The 17734-nt window shown below is 43.5% G+C and overlaps 1 protein-coding gene across 1 annotated transcript; it reads right to left on the reverse strand.

The window, feature by feature from the left end:
• Positions 1–4537: 4537 nt before the first annotated feature.
• On the reverse strand, positions 4538–17384 carry LOC110520470 (NALCN channel auxiliary factor 1-like). The gene is made up of 2 exons (XM_021597813.3): positions 16988–17384; positions 4538–14450 (listed from the first exon to the last, which is right to left on the reverse strand). Exons 1-2 carry the CDS (start codon positions 17157–17159, stop codon positions 14134–14136), a joined length of 489 nt encoding a protein of 162 aa, XP_021453488.3. The 5' UTR covers positions 17160–17384; the 3' UTR covers positions 4538–14133.
• Positions 17385–17734: the final 350 nt, after the last annotated feature.

Here is a 17734-nt window from a genome sequence, read left to right on the forward strand (position 1 = left end):
TGAAGATGGCACTGAATGTCAGACTACCGATTATCAATGCTGCCAGAGTGAGTGTGTGTGTGTGTGTGTGTGTGTGTGTGTGTGCACGCGCGCACGCGTGTGGTATGGGTAGAAGAGGACACTATTCTACCCATACCATGCATGCATAACCTCTTTTCTAAATGTTCACACTTTTTTTCGGATTTGATCATACATTAAAGCAAACACATTCAATCTTCTCTGCTCTCGCTCCAGCTGCAGTAACCATTATGGGCGGCAGGTAGCCTTGTGGTTAGAGCGTTGTGCCAGTAACCGAAAGGCTGCTAGATCGAGTCCCTGAGCTGACAAGGTAGAAATCTGTTATTCAGCCCTGAACAAGGCAGTTAACCCACTATTCCTAGGCTATCATTGAAAATAAGAATTTGTTCTTAACTGACTTGCCTAGTTAAATAAAAACATTTAAATGCTAAGAGAAAGCAGATGAGAAACAGAAAATGTGTAGTTTCCTTCAAAGACCTCAAAAGCATGAAACCAGAGGACAGTGCACAAGCTTTAGCTACACTAAACACAATTCAACACCAGACAATTATAAAATACAACAGTCAACGCAATATTCACAAAGTCATGGCAGCGAGTCAAACACTCACTTATCAAGCAACACACACAAAGGACTCAATACAGGGATTAAAACTGTAAAGACTTAAATACAAGCCCCCCAAGAAGAGTACTGAGACCTCAGAGAGACAAATAAACGCCCCTTCTCAGCTGAAAGAACAATGGTCTGAAACGAGCAGGCAGAGGAAGAAAGACAGCCCCCATCTCAGCACAGCTCGACTCAAACAATGTTCATTTGTGGAACAGAGCCATGACACCCTGTCCCTCAGGGTGGTGATTGATACATGAACACATCCAAAATCCTTAAATATTATTGATGAGAGGTGCCATTTCTCAGGGGAAATGTCTGTCCATGCTATAGAAGAACATCGACCTATTGTATCCACAGAGTGTCTGCACCCTCTCATGAAGAATGGATTAGTAGGAATAGATTACAATCAGGCACATCATACTCGTCCTCCTCTTCCTCCTCACCCTCTGGCTGCTATCACTCTCTGCAGAGCGCTGCCCCCTCTTGGTGGAGAGATGGTAGTGCTAGAGGTTTTAGACGCACGACAGTCAGTACAGCATTATAGTCTAAGCTTCCTAAAATAGTTATTCCATTTCATATCTTAGCTCACTATAGAATATCTGAGCACAGAACTTTCCACAATTTATACACCGATGGCCAGTCGCCAGGTGGAAAAGTCACCGGTTCTTTAGTCTGGGTGCTCTGATTTCAACATAGTGCTCGCCAAAATATGTTGAAGACTTTCTTACAACATCTCATTCTAGCCCTTGGTTCACTCCAGACCTGATTGTCCTTGACCAGCACAAAAACATCCTGTGGCGTTCTGCATCAGCATTTAATTGCCCCCAGCGATATGGAAGTTAGGAACCAATATACACAGGCAGTTAGGAAAGCAAATGCTAGCTTTTTCAAACAGAAATTCTCATCCTGTAGCACAAACTCCTAAAAGTTCTGGGACACTGTAAAGTCCATGGAGAATAAGAGCACCTCCTCCCAGCTGCCCACTGCACTGAGGCTAGGAAACACTGTCACCACCGATAAATCCGCCATAATTGATAATTTCAATAAGCATTTTTCTACAGCTGGCCATGCTTTCCACCTGGCTACCCTGACCCCGGTCAACAGCCCTGCAACCCCCACAGCAACTTGCCCAAACCTCCCCATTTCTCCTTCACCCAATTCCAGATGGCTGATGTTCTAAAAGAGCTGCAAAATCTGGACCCGTACAACTCAGCCGGGCTACACAATCTGGATCCTCTTTTTATAAAAGTATCTGCCAAAATTGTTGCAACCCCTATTACTAGCCTGTTGAACCTCTCTTTCATATCGTCTGAGATCCCCAAAGATTGGAAAGGTGCCAGAGTCATCCCCCTCTTCAAAGAGGGAGACACTCTAGACCCAAACTGCTACAGACCTATATCTATCCTACGCTGCCTTTCTAAGGTCTTCCAAAGCCAAGTTAACAAACAGACCACCGACCATTTCCAATCCCACCTTCTCCGCTATGCAATCTGGTTTCCGAGCTGGTCATGGGTGCACCTCAGCCACGCTCAAGGTCCTAAACGACATCTTAACCACCATCGATAACAGACAATACTGTGCAGCTGTATTCATCATTGACTCTGTCAATCACCACATTCTTATTGGCAGACTCAACAGCCTTGGTTTCTCAAATGACTGCCTCGCCTGGTTCACAAACTACTTTTCAGACAGAGTTCATGGTGTCAAAACCAAGGGCCTGTTGTCCGGACCTCTGGCAGTCTCTATGGGGGTGCCACACGGTTCAATCCTCGGGCTGACTCTTTATTCTGTATACATCAATGATGTCGCTCTTGCTGCTGGTGATTCTCTGATCCACCTCTACGCAGATGACACCATTCTGTTTAATTCAGGCCCTTCTTTGAACACTGTGTAAACAAACCTCCAGACGAGCTTCAATGCCATACAACTCTCCCTCCGTGGCCTCCAACTTCTCTTAAATGCAAGTAAAACTAAATGCATGTTCTTCAACCGATCGTTATCCACACCTGCCTGCCCGTCCAGCATCACTACTCTGGATGGTTCTGACTTATGAATATGTGGACAATTACAAATAGCACTCGCTTCATATTCTTCGCCAAACCCACTGGCTCCAGGTCATCTATGAGTCTTTGCTAGGTAAAGCCCCACCTTATCACAGCTCACTGGTCACCATAGCAGCACCCACCTGTAGCACGCACTCCAGCAGGTATATTTCACTGGTCACCCCCAAAGCCAATTCCTCCTTCGGCAGCCTTTCCTTCCAGTTCTCTGCTGCCAATGAATGGAACGAATTGCAAAAATCACTGAAGCTGGAGACTCATATCTCCCTCTCTAGCTTTAAGTACCAGCTGTCAGAGCAGCTCACTGCACCTGTACATAGCCCATCTGTAAATAGCCCATCCAACTACCTCATCTCCATACTGTTATTTATTTCATTTATTTTGCTCCTTTGCACCCTAGTATTTGGGGCGGCAGGGTAGCCTAGTGGTTAGAGTATTGGGCTAGTAACCAAAAGGATGCAAGTTCAAATCCCCAGCTGACAATGTTCAAATCTGTCATTCTGCCTCTGAACAAGGCAGTTAACCCACTGTTCCTAGGCAATCATTGAAAATAAGTATTTGTTCTTAACTGACTTGCCTAGTTAAAGGTAAAATAATAATCTCTACTTGCACACTCATCCTCTGCACAGCTATCACTCCAGTGTTTCATTGTAATTATTTCACCACTGTGGCCTTACCTCCCTTTTCCTACCTCATTTGCACACACTGTATATAGACTTTTTCTATTGTATAATTGACTGTATGTTTGTTTATTCCATGTGTTGTTGTTTGTGTCGCACTGCTTTATCTTGGCCAGGTCGCAGTTGTAAATGGGAACTTGTTCTCAACTAGCCTACCTGGTTAAATAAAGGTGAAAAAATATATATATTTAACTTTCAGAATGGCTGGAATGCATTCGAGGGAATGTTTTACAGGAAAAGCTCCCTGGTGAAAGGTTTTGGCTAGATGGATTCATCTGACTTCTTGGTAGTTAAGGACCTATTGTTCAACACCCTTTTATTGTCCAACCCCAGCAGGCTACAGGCCCGGGCTTGGTATGGTCCAGTAGGATCATCAGGATCCGTATGTCATATCTCTGCTCTCTATATGGACCTGGAGTCAAGTCAAACTGAACTAAGAAGGGCTTGAGTCCGGGGAAACAAGAGGCAGCGTGATCATCTATTGTCTGTGTTGTTGTTTCAGACAGCACCACAGATGTCTGGTCAACTTTGTCAACAGCCTGCCTCATTGTTGTCGAGGAAATAATCTCCAGTGCTCCTGCAGGGGTTGTGGCATCTTCAGTCTCTTTTACTGGCAGCTGTGTGTCCAAGCCTGGCACGCAATACTACACCAACCATGTCCTATTATAGATGGGGAAGAGAGGTGTTTTTTTTCTCTCTTCTCCCTTCTTTTCTATGCTGAAAACATGTAGTAGAATCAAAACCTATATTTTACTTCATTCAAAAGATGGTCTAGGCTCAGACTAACCCTGGCACTCCACAGTAGCCTAGTGGATGAAGTGAGTTGCTGCCAATGTGATGTGAATGTGTAATAATCAAGGCTCTCCCTACAATAGCATTTAACGCACCTATACTGCCACCTTGTGGAGTATCCCTTCCCCTGACCATTAGGCCTACACTACCACCTAGTGAATACGGGACTGCACTGCGTGTCTGCTCAAATGGGGAAAATGGCCCTTCCAACTATTGACAAAGACGAAGAGATAAGGGTTATTTCTTAAAACCTCTCCACTACCTCATACAAGATGTACTATCTGCCTTGTTTCAGGACAGTAAAAACAACTAATTGTGCTTCCTTGGTAAAGAGTCTGGAAGAGTACTACAACATTCATAAAATAACCACAGAAGAACAGATTATGTCTGCATTTAATTGAATCAAAACACAATTTTGATCATCATACGAGTAGTTTTCATACTTTTCCAAAAGATCATGACTCGTGAGATTGTTTTATAAATCATTTCATCAAAGTCATTTGTAAAAAAAAATAAATAAAGAAGTTACTGAACTGTAGCATCTATAATATTATAATATATCAGTCGTATAATAGTAATCATAATAATCATAATTGTAATGATACTTCTATATGCCTTTGAAACTTTTTAAAATAATCATATAGCTTTCACTCTCTCAAACATACACAGTCCCATAACCTCTCTCAATAAGGTTGTGAAGGAGGACAATTCTATTGGTTAAGCGCCACCGCATTTTCTTCCTGCTTTAACAAAAATGCAACCAATGATTTCAGACACTCAAGGGGGAAAAAATTCAAGAAGAAGATTATAGAAACATGACATCAACTCAAAACGCAAGATAACCTGAAAGCAAAGACATAATACATGGTTCAGCATTCAAGAGGACATATTTCCAAACCCCAAAAAAGGAATGGGCTTCTGCATAGATCCACAGGAGATAGAACGTAACCATGGTTAAAAAGAGGGAGGGAGAGACAGAAAGATATATTTCTATCTGGCAGTAGCACACAGGAAAGAGTGGGACAGGATAAGAACAGTATAGACGTCTTTAGATTGGGTCATGATAATCATTTGGAGGACCACGTTACATAAAGTACAACATCATGGGCCATTGTGATCCAGATTATATAGATAGGGCCTTAGACAACATTAGCATGATACCATCTGCCTTGTTGTGAAATTGTTTGATATTACAACACTGTTGGAGCTAGAAACACAAGCATTTCGCTACACCCGCAGTGACCAATAAAATGTGAATTGATTTAGATTTAATAGGGAATCTAACATAGCAAATCACAGCAGAGTTGCATGCATGGCTGCATTGACCATATTGAAATTAGATACATTTATATCCATTGGATTTCATAAAGTCTATCTTTGCTTTGGAAAAAGCTAAGTTACAGTAATTTCTATGATGAGTCCATGGCAAGTTATTGTCAGTAAAAGGGCATGGAGAACAACACACACTGTTGTCATCAGCCAGGACAGCCATTGGTGGTACATGATGCATTACTGCATGTAAAAGGGACTTCTACATGTGTATGCCTTAGTGTGTGTGATGACTGATGACTGACCACCAAGCTAGTGTAATCAAAACGGATTTATTAGCTAGCCTGTTGTCAACATCACATCAACTACGGAGGCCCCCGAGGATCAACCTTGACCACACAGTATATACTTACAGTGTGTTGTAAAGACAGTTACAGTATGTATGGTTCAGGGTCACAACATGGTCCATAAGGTCATTGGATCTCAACCTTTTAGCAAATATGGAAAATGGGAAAATCAAGCGCAAGACAAGACATCATTTTATTAGAATGTTCTTGGGCCTTATTTTGTGCGTGTTTGTTAGTGTGTGTGTGTGTGTGTGTGTGTGTGTGGGGGGGGGGGGGGGGGGGGGGGGGGGGAGGAGCAGCTAACATGCTAACATGGTATTTTTAAAACACCTTTAATGAGGGCAGCAGGATGGGGCTAGTAATATTGTAGCTTCTGAGAAGAGACTTATATTTGGTGATGCTGATATTGTCTCTCAGTACATACTATTTAGAGCTCTCTAAAAGAAGCATGGCTTTATTCTGGGCGTGTGTAGGATTCTCTTGCATACTGTAACTTAGATAGGGCTATACTTGTACAGAGCACATGTCCATTTGCCCTTCCAGTCTCTAAAGTGCCCTTTTGTTTTGGGTAATTATGTAAAACAATTTTGTATACAGTTTTTGTTGTTGTTGTTCTGAACCCACTGCTCGCAAGTCATGGTTAAACGAGTTTAACTATGTGTAATTTAATGAGCCATTAAGATGTGGCCATCTATTGCTTTTATGGAACTACATTTTACAAAAATATAAACGCAACATGCAACAATTTCAAAGATTTTACTGAGTTACAGTTCATATAAGGAAATCAGTCAATTGAAATAAATTAATTATGCCCTAATCTATGGATTTCACAACTGGGAATACAGATATGCATCTGTTGGTAAAAAAAAAGGTAGGGGCGTGGATCAGAAAACTAGTCAGTAGGGCCTCCTGAGTGGCGCAGCGGTCTAAGGCACTGTATCGCAGTTCTAGAGGCGTCACTACAGACTTGGGTTCGATCCCGGGCTGTAACACAACCGGCTGTGATCGAGAGTCCCAAGGTGCGGCGCACATTGGCCCAGCGTCGTCCGGGTTAGCGGAGGGTTTGGCCGGGTGGGGCTTTACTTGGCTCATCGTGCTCTAGCGAATCTATCTGGAGGGCTGGGCGCCTGCAGGCTGTCGTCAGTTGAACAGTGTTTCCGCCGACACTGTCTGGCTTCTGGGTTAAGCAGGCTGGTGTCAAAAAGTGTGGTTTGGCGGGTCATGTTTCGGAGGATGCATGACTCAAGCTGTAGCGATGAGACAAGATTGAAATTGAGGAGAAAAAGGGGGTGAAATATCCCCTCCCCCCCAAAAAAATCTATCTGGTGTCTGACCACCATTTGCCTCATGCAGCGTGACACATCTCTCACATAGTTGATCAGGCTGTTGATTTTAGCCTGTGGAATGTTGTTCCACTCTTCTTCATTGGCTGTGCGAAGTTGAGGGAACTGGAACATGCTGGTGTACATGTCGATCCAGAGCATCCCAAACATGCTCAATGGGTGATAAGTCTGCTGGGTATGCAGGCCAAGGAAGAACTGGGACATTTTCAGCTTTCAGGAATTGTGTACAGATCCTTGCGACATGGGGCTGAGCATTATCATGCTGAAACATGACGTGATGGCACAATAATAGGCCTCACAATCTGGTCACTGTATCTCTGTACATGCAAATTTCCATCAGCAAACCGCTCGCCCACACAACACCATACACACATCTGCCTGGTACAGTTGAAACCGGGATTGATCTGTGAAGAGCACTCTCTTAGGTACCAGTGGCCATCTAAGGTGAACATATGCCAACTGAAGTTGTTTATGACTCCGAACTGCAGTTAGGTCAAGACCCTGGTAAGGTCAAGGAGCACCCGATGAACTTCCCTAAGATCGTTTCTGACAGTTTGTGCATAAATTCTTCAGTTGTGCAAACCCAGTTTCATCAGCTGTCCGGGTGGCTGGTCTCAGACGATGTGAAGAAGCCGGATGCGGAGGTCCTGGGCTGGCGTGGTTATATGTGGTCTGCGGTTGTGAGGCCGGATGGATGTGAACATTCAAATCTCTGGCAACAGCTCTGGTGAACATTCCTGCAGTCAGCATGCCAATTGCACGCTCCCTCAAAACTTGAGACATCTGTGGCATTGTGTTGTGTGACAAAACTGCACGTTTTTCTGTAATGATCATGCTGTTTAATCAGCTTCTAGATATGCCACACCTGTCAGATGGATGGACTATCTTGGCAAAGGGGAAATGCTCACTAATAGGGATTTAAACACATTTGTGCACAAAATTTGAAACAAATACATTTTCGTGCATCTTGAACATTTCTGTGATCTTTTATTTCAGCTCATGAAACATGGGACCAACACTTTACATGTTGCGTTTATTTTTATTCAGTATAAATAATCAAAGTCAAAATTGCTAGAGTCTGTGACCGCTGTTGCAGAAACATATTTTTTGGGGTGGCCCTTTATAGAGTTTGCCCTCCCAAAACGTTTGTTTACAGCCCTGCTGTGACATCACACACTCTTACTGATTTCGGTTTTGGGCTAGGGTCCACGTTCTTCATTTTGATTTGTCAACCATCCTCAACCATCTTCTCTCATTTTTATTTTTTTTACATAAGCCTACCCTCCCTCCCTCTGAATCTTTGTCTCTCTCTTTTTAACTCCTCTCTCAGATGGACAGACAGAATGAGTCTGTTTACTAGAAGATTATTTTCAGATGTGCAGAAGTATTGTAGGTGTAATGCTGATATAGGTCTATAGGGATGAGGTGATTATAGAGGTGTAATGCAGATGTAGGTCTATATGGATGAGGTGATGATAGAGGTGTAATGCTGATGTAGGTCTATAGGGATGAGGTGATGATAGAGGTGTAATGCAGATGTAGGTCTATATGGATGAGGGGAGGATAGAGTTGACATTCTGATGTACTGTAGCTCTATATGGATGAGGTGATGAGAGGTGTAATTCTGATATACTGTAGGTCTATAGGGATGAGGTGATGATAGAGGTGTAATTATGATATACTGTAGGTCTATAGGGATGAGGTGATGATAGAGGTGTAATTCTGATGTACTGTAGGTCTATAGGGATGAAGTGATGATAGAGGTATGATGCTGATGTACTGTAGGCCTACAGGGATGAGGGGAGGATAGAGGTGTGATGCTGATATAGGTCTATAGGGATGAGGGAATGTAAGGCTGATGGAGATGTCATGCTGATGAAGGTGTATGTATGCTGTAATCTAGTGCTCATGAAGATGAAGAAGTTATTAATGGGGCAATTCAGTATTGTGTCTCCTGGGGGATCTGAGGACTGGAGGTTTCCGCTAAACAAGGTCACAGACATGCTAATGAGGTCTCCAGAGAAGACTGGCTCTAGGCTGAACCTGACTAATTAGTGATCCACCAAAGCCCCTCTAATACAGGCACACACACAAATGTACGGACGCATGCAGACCTGAGCCTACTGTATCCCTATGCATCTGCTGTGACCCTCAGCTGTCTTCCAGTGGTTCAATCTTCCTCTGACATTCTTCTACTTTTAATTCAGAATGTATACTGCATGCTGGAAATAAACATAGTCAGGATTCCCATCTACTGTTGGCCTATGGAAAAACAGGCTGTTGAACCAGCAAGGAAATGATGAGGTCAAATGAACTGACCCTGAATTCACAACCTATCAGAGTTATTTAAAATAGGAGAAAAAAAGCCCACATTAGCTTTCAAGTGTTACTTACAATTTGGCAACTCTGGTATCATCTCTGGAAACAATAAAATAATAATGAAACACTGGCGCCGGAGGAGATGGCTGCCGTTTTTAGGGCTACTAACCAATTGTGCTTTTGTGTGTGTTTTTTCACGTTATTTTATTTTTTTACGTTACTTATTTTGCCACTGGCTCTTATGACCGAAAAGAGCTTCTGGTTATCAAAACAGTGATTACTCACTTTGTACTGGACTTAGATATTTTCTTTAATGAGTCGGACGCAAAGGATTTACTTCAGACACCGGACAAGGCCCAAATCCCCATCATTCGCTTGAAGAGGAGACTGAGATATAGGGGACAAAGGTCGGGGTGCCTTGTAAGAATCAGACGGCAAGTGGGTAACCCGCTTCTACCATCCATCCTATTAGCTAACGTGCAATCATTGGATAATAAAATGGATGAGCTCAGTTCAAGACTATCCTACCAACAGGACATTAAAACGGTAATATTTATGTTTTATGAGTCGTAGCTGAACGACAACATGGATAATATACATCTGGTTGGGTTTTCCTTGCATTGGCAAGATAGAACAGCTGCCTCTGGTAAGACAATCAGTGGTGTTCTGTGTCTATTTGTTAATAACAGCTGGTGCACAAAATCTAATATTAAGGACGTCTCGAGGTAGAGTATCTCATGATAAGCTGTAGACCATACTATTTACCAAGAGAGTTTTCATCTATATTTTTCTTAACTGTCTATTTAACACCACAACCCGATGCTGGCACTAACACTGCACTCAACGAGCTGTATAAGGCCATAGGCAAACAAGAAAATGCTCATCGAGAGGCAATGCTCTTAGTGGCCAGGGAATTTAATGCAGGCAAACTTAAATCCGTTTTACCTCATTTCTACCAGAATGTCACAGGTGCAACCAGAGGGGAAAAAAAACTCTAGACCAGCTTTACTCCACACACAGAGATGCGTACAAAGCTCTCCTTTGCCCTCCATTTGGCAAATCTAACCATAACTCTATCCTACTGATTAATGCTTAAAAGCAACAACTAAAGCAGGAAGGACCAGTGACTCACTCAATACGGAAGTGATCAGATGACACAGATGCTAAGCTAGAGGACTGTTTTGCTAGCACAGACTGCAAAATGTTCTGGGATTCTTCTGATGGCATTGAGGAGTACACCACATCAATCACTGGCTTCCTCAATAAATGCATCGATGATGTCATCCCCACTGTGACTGTACGTACATACCAGGAGCCATGGATTACAGGCAACTGAGCTAACCCAGAGGCTTATAAGAAATCCCGCTATGCCCTCCGACGAATCATCAACCAGGCAAGGTGTCAATACAGGACTAAGATGGAATCCTACTACGCCGGCTCCGACGCTCGTCGATGTGGCAGGACTTGCAAACTATTACGGACTACAGAGGGAAGCACAGCTGCGATCTGCCCAGTGACACGTGCCTACCAGACAAGCTAAATTACTTCTATGCGCAGTTCAAGGCAAGCAACACTGAAACATGCATGAGAGCACAATCTGGTATGACTGTATGATCACACTCCGTAGCTGATGTGAGTAAGACCTCTAAACATATCAACATTCCCAAGGCCGCAGGACCAGATGTATTACCAGGACGTGTACTCCAAGCATGTGCTAACCAACTGGTAAAGTGTATTCACTGACATTTTCAACCTGTCCCTGACCAAGTCTGTAATACCAATATGTTTCAAGCAGACCACCATAGTCCCTGTGCTCAAGAACACCAAGGAGACACCAAGGTAATCTGCCTAAATGACTACGGACCCATATCACTCACTTCTGTAGCCACGACGTGCTGTGAAAGGCTGGTCATGGCTCATGTCATACCATTATCCCAGAAACCCTAGACCCACTGCAATTTGCATACTGCCCCAACAGATCCACAGATGACGGAATCTCTATTGCACTCCACACTGCCCTTTCCAACCTAGATAAAAGGAACACCTACGTTTGAATGCTATTCATTGATTGCAGCTCAGCGTTCAACACCATAGTGCCCTCAAAGCTCATCACTAAGCCAAGGACCCTGGGACTAAACACCTCCCTCTGCAACTGGATCCTGGACTTCCTGACTTCAAGTTTCTTGGTGCCCACATCACCAACGAACTGTCATGGTACAAACACACAAAGACAGCCGTAAAGAGGCCACGACAACGCCTATTCCTCTTCAGGAGACTGAAAAGATTTGGCACGTGTCCTCAGATCCTCAAAAATAATTCTACAGCTGCACCATCGAGAGCATCCTGACTGGTTGCATCACCGCCTGGTATGGCAACTGCTCGGCCTCCGACAGCGAGGCACTGCTGAGGGTAGACTGTACGGCCCAGTACATCACTGGGGCCAAGCTTCCTTCCATCGAGAACCTTGACAACAGGCGGTGTCAGAGGAAGGCCCTAAATATTGCCAAAGACTCCAGCCACCCAAGTCATAGACTGTTCCCTCTGCTGCCGCATGGCAAGTGGTACTGGAGCGCCAAGTCTAGGTCCAAAAGTCTTCTTAACAGTTACTACCCCCAAGCCATAAGACTCCTGAACAGCTAACCAAATGTCTACCCAGATTATTTGCAATGACCCCCCCACCCCTCCCCATTTTTACGCTGCTGCTACTCTCTGTTATCTATGCATGGTAACTTCACCTCTACCTACAGTACATGTACATATTACCTAATTACCTTAACTTGTGCCACCGCACAAGTGACTCTGTACCGGTAACCCCTGCATATAGCCTCGCTACTGTTCATTTATTGTTGCTCTTTAATTTTTTTGTTAATTTTCTTTATCTTATTTAGTAAATCATTTTTTAACACTTATTCTTATTAAAACTGCATTGTTGGTTAAGGGCTTGTAAGTACACTTTTCACTGTAAGGTATTGTTGTATTGATTTGGACCCCGACACCTCTGACATTCTGAACTGTGACATCACCTAAGGAAATTACTTCGATGACAGCATTTTGGCTGTTAAATGCAACCACAAAAATGTATTTTTAACACTATAATTTGTTTATGAGCGCGATAGCTCTACTTTTGGTTTATGGTTAAGGTAACTAGTTTGCTGTTAATTAGTGAATTAATGTGTCAACCAGTTTTAAAGCACGTGAACGCACACACCTCGTTGCTCCGAGTTTACAGGTCATATTCCCCAACTCTCCCGGAGGTTGTGAATGCGTAATGAATATGAGTGAGACAACAAGTAAACATCAGACAGACTTCACAATGACCCACCTATCAGAACCTGACTCACCTATCCATCAGCTCATTATCTAGAAAACGGGACAAAGAATATAAACAGCCCTTAAATATTGCCTTTTCTTCCAGCTATCATTAACTATTATGCGAACAGCAATGCTAACATCTACCGCTGAGCTTCTCAACCTCTCTGCCGCCCAACGTTTCTCCTCAAACATTCTCCATACTGGGTCCTACACCTGCCCGTTCTCTATAGCAAAGCATGAACCGCCTTGTAAGCAAATGCTTACCTTTGAAGTTGTACCCCTAAGCATGCAGTGTCAAATGAGATACCTTAAGCCATACACCCGTCTTTGATGTGTGAATATATGTACATAGCAATAAGCCCTTTACTTAATGTGAGATTTAAGTAACATTTTCTGAACAATGCAGTGAAACACAGAAGACACTGATACCATACTGGTGGTCTTTTGGGGGTGCAGTAGTGTTCTGTAACACAGCATGGCTAAGGCTACGCAAAGCAAACCAACAAGGCCGTGAATTTCACATAATTTAAGAGAGCCTCCACATGCAAGTACAGAATAGAGTTTACACATCTTGATTAGACAAAACAATAAACAGAAAATAGAACATCACACCTCCTGTGTTGAGTGCTGGACTGAGAAGATGTCATAGAGAATGAACAGTGTGGTAGGGACAGAATTCAGAGTGGAATATTCGTATATCTAGGGGTTGTCTTCTATATTGAGAGATTGGCCAGTAGTGTAATCTGATGAAATGTGGGTGTGTGTTAACTTTACCAGGGATACTGTGAGAGAGAACATGAGAACAAATTACTACTAACATTTTACAGTCCTTTCCTACATCTAAAAAATCTTTAGGAATGGGAACCCAAATAAGGGGAGACTTCAGAGTGGACACACACAAGCATGCACACACTCACAACTTTGCTTTTTGATACATGTTACCTATCCTATATCGATGAGACATTTTCCTGTGCAAGAGAAAGGAAGGAACATCATAAAACATAAAGGATGGAAATTCAAAAAGAGGGAGAGTGAATGTTATCCCGTAGTCAGCCAGTGCAACAAAAAGCCAGAACAGGAACACAGTGTAAAAAAAGAGCAGAGAGAAACTCAGCAGTGAGGAGGCCTTCACAGTCAGACTGTGGCATTGTCCCACATTCCCACCACAGTCATGGTTTTTTTCTCTTTGTTTGTTTGTTTGTTTGTTTTGATTGATTTGTATGTCTCCAAGTAGTCCCAAACCTCAGCAAAGACTCCATTACCCAGAAAGCACGACGGCTGCAGATGTCAAGTCCACAGCACTTAGCATTCCCGACCAAGGCAGAGATGTTTCAAATCCTCATAGCCATGCTGTTGCCATGACAACGTAGGTCCTCAGCCATCCCATCACTCCTCGTTGGTGGGGGAACTCTCCTCCAGAGGGGTGAGGGAGGCAGGAAGACCCAAGCCCACTCCCGTTGCATTGTGGGATGCGGTGAGGGAGGCAACAGTGTGCAGGAGGACAAGGACAAGCAGGCAGAGTTTGAGCCGGCTGTTGCACAGTCTGCACGCGGCCGAGGAACTGAGAGAGCTTCGGTGATGACAGGATGGGTGAGTTCTTTTGAGGGTCCCCCGAGAACGGTTGTTGTCTGCTTCCATCTTGAAGTCCCACCGGACATCACAGCACTCTGCCTCTACACCCCCAGGGTACTCCTCCAGCAGCCCTGCAGAGGAGGAACACACGTTTACTACGCATTATAAACTTGGTGGTTCGAGCCCTGAATGCTGATAGGCTGAAAGCCGTGGTATATCAGAACATATACCATGTGTATGGGCTGTTGTAATATATGGCCAATATACCACGGCTATGGGCTGTGTCATAGCACTCCGCGTTGTGCATAAGAACAGCCCTTAGCCGTGGTGTATTGGCCATATACCATACCCCCTCGCACCTTATTGCTTAAATATTCAACACTTTTTAGACCATATGCAAACATAGGCTACAGCACCATACACAGTTCTGCTCATCTCAAATCAGGCTTTATTTATACAGCACATATCAGACATGGAATGCAAAAAAACAAATACAAAACAATGAAAATAAAAGCTGAAATATTTACTGCACAACATACATAAGATAAAATCTCATCCTTAACCCTTGAAATCCCTACAAATATAATATGTGTGTAAGAAAAATTGTAATCACGCCAAAATCTTGTTTCCAAAATGAGTTACAAGCATTCGATACTCTAAAATCAAGAAGTGTCTTGTAGTAGTCTGGTAGAGGATATAGATACGGATTATCTTTTCTACTCCATGTTGGCTGTCTGTGTGTGTCAGTGAGTGGTGTGCATGCTACTGTGAGTGGTGTGCATGCTACTGTGAGTGGTGTGCATGCTACTGTGAGCGGCGTGCATGCTACTGTGAGTGGCGTGCATGCTACTGTGAGTGGCGTGCATGCTACTGTGAGTGGCGTGCATGCTACTGTGAGTGGCGTGCATGCTACTGTGAGTGGCGTGCATGCTACTGTGAGTGGCGTGCATGCTAATGTGAGTGGCGTGCATGCTTCTGTGAGTGGCGTGCATGCTACTGTGAGTGGCGTGCATGCTACTGTGAGTGGCGTGCATGCTACTGTGAGTGGCGTGCATGCTACTGTGAGTGGCGTGCATGCTACTGTGAGTGGCGTGCATGCTACTGTGAGTGGCGTGCATGCTACTGTGAGTGGCGTGCATGCTAATGTGAGTGGTGTGCATGCTAATGTGAGTGGTGTGCATGCTAATGTAAGTGGTGTGCATGCTAATGTGAGTGGTGTGCATGCTACTGTGAGTGGGTGAACTTGTGAGAAGGGCTAAGTTGGGTCCCACTCCAGACTGTTTAACGTTAAAGATTAAAGACAAAAAACAGTTACAGCTCCGATCTGAGGCTACACTTTCAGAGTGTGTGTTTGGAAACACACAAAAGTGGTGTACACACAGACGCATGTAGGTACGCGAACGCAAACACACACACACAGATCAGATGTTTTCAGAACGAAGGAAAGCAGCACCAAATCAGCATAAAACAAAATTATTAAGCTTCAGAAGGCAGGAAAATTCATATTTGACAGATAAATCAACATGGATTATTAAAACTGACCTCTTAACTGGCTCAAAACTAAAAAGTCTCATTCTCCATTTGGGCTACACCAAACAAACTCCTGTGTTACGAATCCCTTTTGGCCCGGCAGTCTAGGGGGGATGGTATCGAGACCAGTAACATAACTCATGCAAAGTGTAATAGTGACAAAGTAACAGTGAGAACGAAATAACCACACAACTAATATCTACACTCAGGGTTTATTTGCAAACTCACGAAAAAGGGGCTGAGCTGGACCCAAGGAAATAAACAAATATCCAAAAATACCCCTAAGCTAGACTAGCCTACTTCAATACAGCTAACTAACCACAAATACAGTGGGTGGTCCCCCCAGTTCTAACTAGTGTTTTTAAACAAACTTTACCTACGGGTAGTGTATGCCCATGGGCAACTTGTCTTAGTTCCCCCTTTTCCCACCATCAAACAACATAACAAAAACAATACTCTCAGGTGGGGACAAAGTGACATGTAGTAGCGAAAACAAAACCAGACAACTACAGAGAGATTGCCAGAGAGATGGATCTCCAGAGGAAACAACTGACTGGGTTTTTTAAACCAAGGGAAAGGGGATGTGATTGGGTAATGGAAACAGGAGAAGGTGTGTCTTCTGATTAGCGACTGATTGATGACTGATTGGGGAATGATGATTGCCACCTGTGAGGAGGGGAGAAGCAGAGAAAAGAAATACACACATAGGATACACACAGAATACTTGTATCCGTAACACCTGTCTGGTGGTCTTGTTGTCTTTGGCTTGCTGCTCTGCAGTATGACCAGCAGGTGGGGACATACAGTAAACTCACATATTGTCACCCTGCTCATGGACAACTGGTGCTGCATCCAATAGCTTTGTGGTGGAAGCCATCGCTCCACTGTATACATTAAATGAGAAGTCGCTTCTATACCAGGGTGTCAAACTCATTTTGGAACGCGGGCCGCTGTCCATCTTCAACAAAGTCCGGAGGGCTGCACTATCAATGTATTCCTATTGTTTGGGGGTGCATTTTCGTTCCATTAGTTATTTGTAAAATATCAGTCCTGTTCAACAGGGAGTAATTTCCATATTCAGATCATTCTGTGTGTCCCTGAGCATATAAACTGTACAGTATAGTATATAAAGTAGTACCTGTGCATATAAAACTGGGACTTCCTCCATAGATGAGATCGTCGTTGTCAGGCAGGATAAAGGGACACCTCTGCTGCACCTCCAGACAGTACTGGCCACACGGGATCCTCTTACTGCAGTGGATCTGGGTGGTCTGGAAGTACTGCGAGCACAGCCAGGGCTTATATACCATCTAGAAGGAGAGGGATGGGAGGGGGAGAGCACATTGATGGGTTAGAAATGGTATTGCCACTGATGATACACACACACACACACACACACACACACAACACTCACATACGTGACACACGCACCATCCGTGACCTCTACTGCAATTAATTCACTTGAATTGATGGGACTTCCTGGTATCCAGTGCATCCATAAGGATGTGGGTGGAAGGCCATGTCTATCCTCCAAACACCGTCTTCGAGGGCATTATCACTTTTATACAACGGCTTACCAACATATTACAATAATCATTGATAGTTTGATGAATTCATTCATAATATTTCATCCTTCCACAAGATATAGTCCTGATAGTAAAATAGGCATTTTAACGTCATAGATTTAGCTGGTGGTAACTTGTGGAATCGACACCGTCTGGAATGTGGTTTTAACCAATAAGCATTCAGGATCGACATACCCGTTGCATAATTTTCAATGTATTAAGGTAAGCAAGTTGATTATTTCATTAAAAAATATGAAGCCAAAGTCATATGATAAAATATAGGCTATATAAATTAAGTTGAAATTGTATTAGAATGTGAG

Source organism: Oncorhynchus mykiss, chromosome 3 (assembly GCF_057628025.1).
Source record: "Oncorhynchus mykiss isolate SJ-2025 chromosome 3, ASM5762802v1, whole genome shotgun sequence".
NCBI classification, from domain to species: Eukaryota; Metazoa; Chordata; class Actinopteri; order Salmoniformes; family Salmonidae; genus Oncorhynchus; species Oncorhynchus mykiss.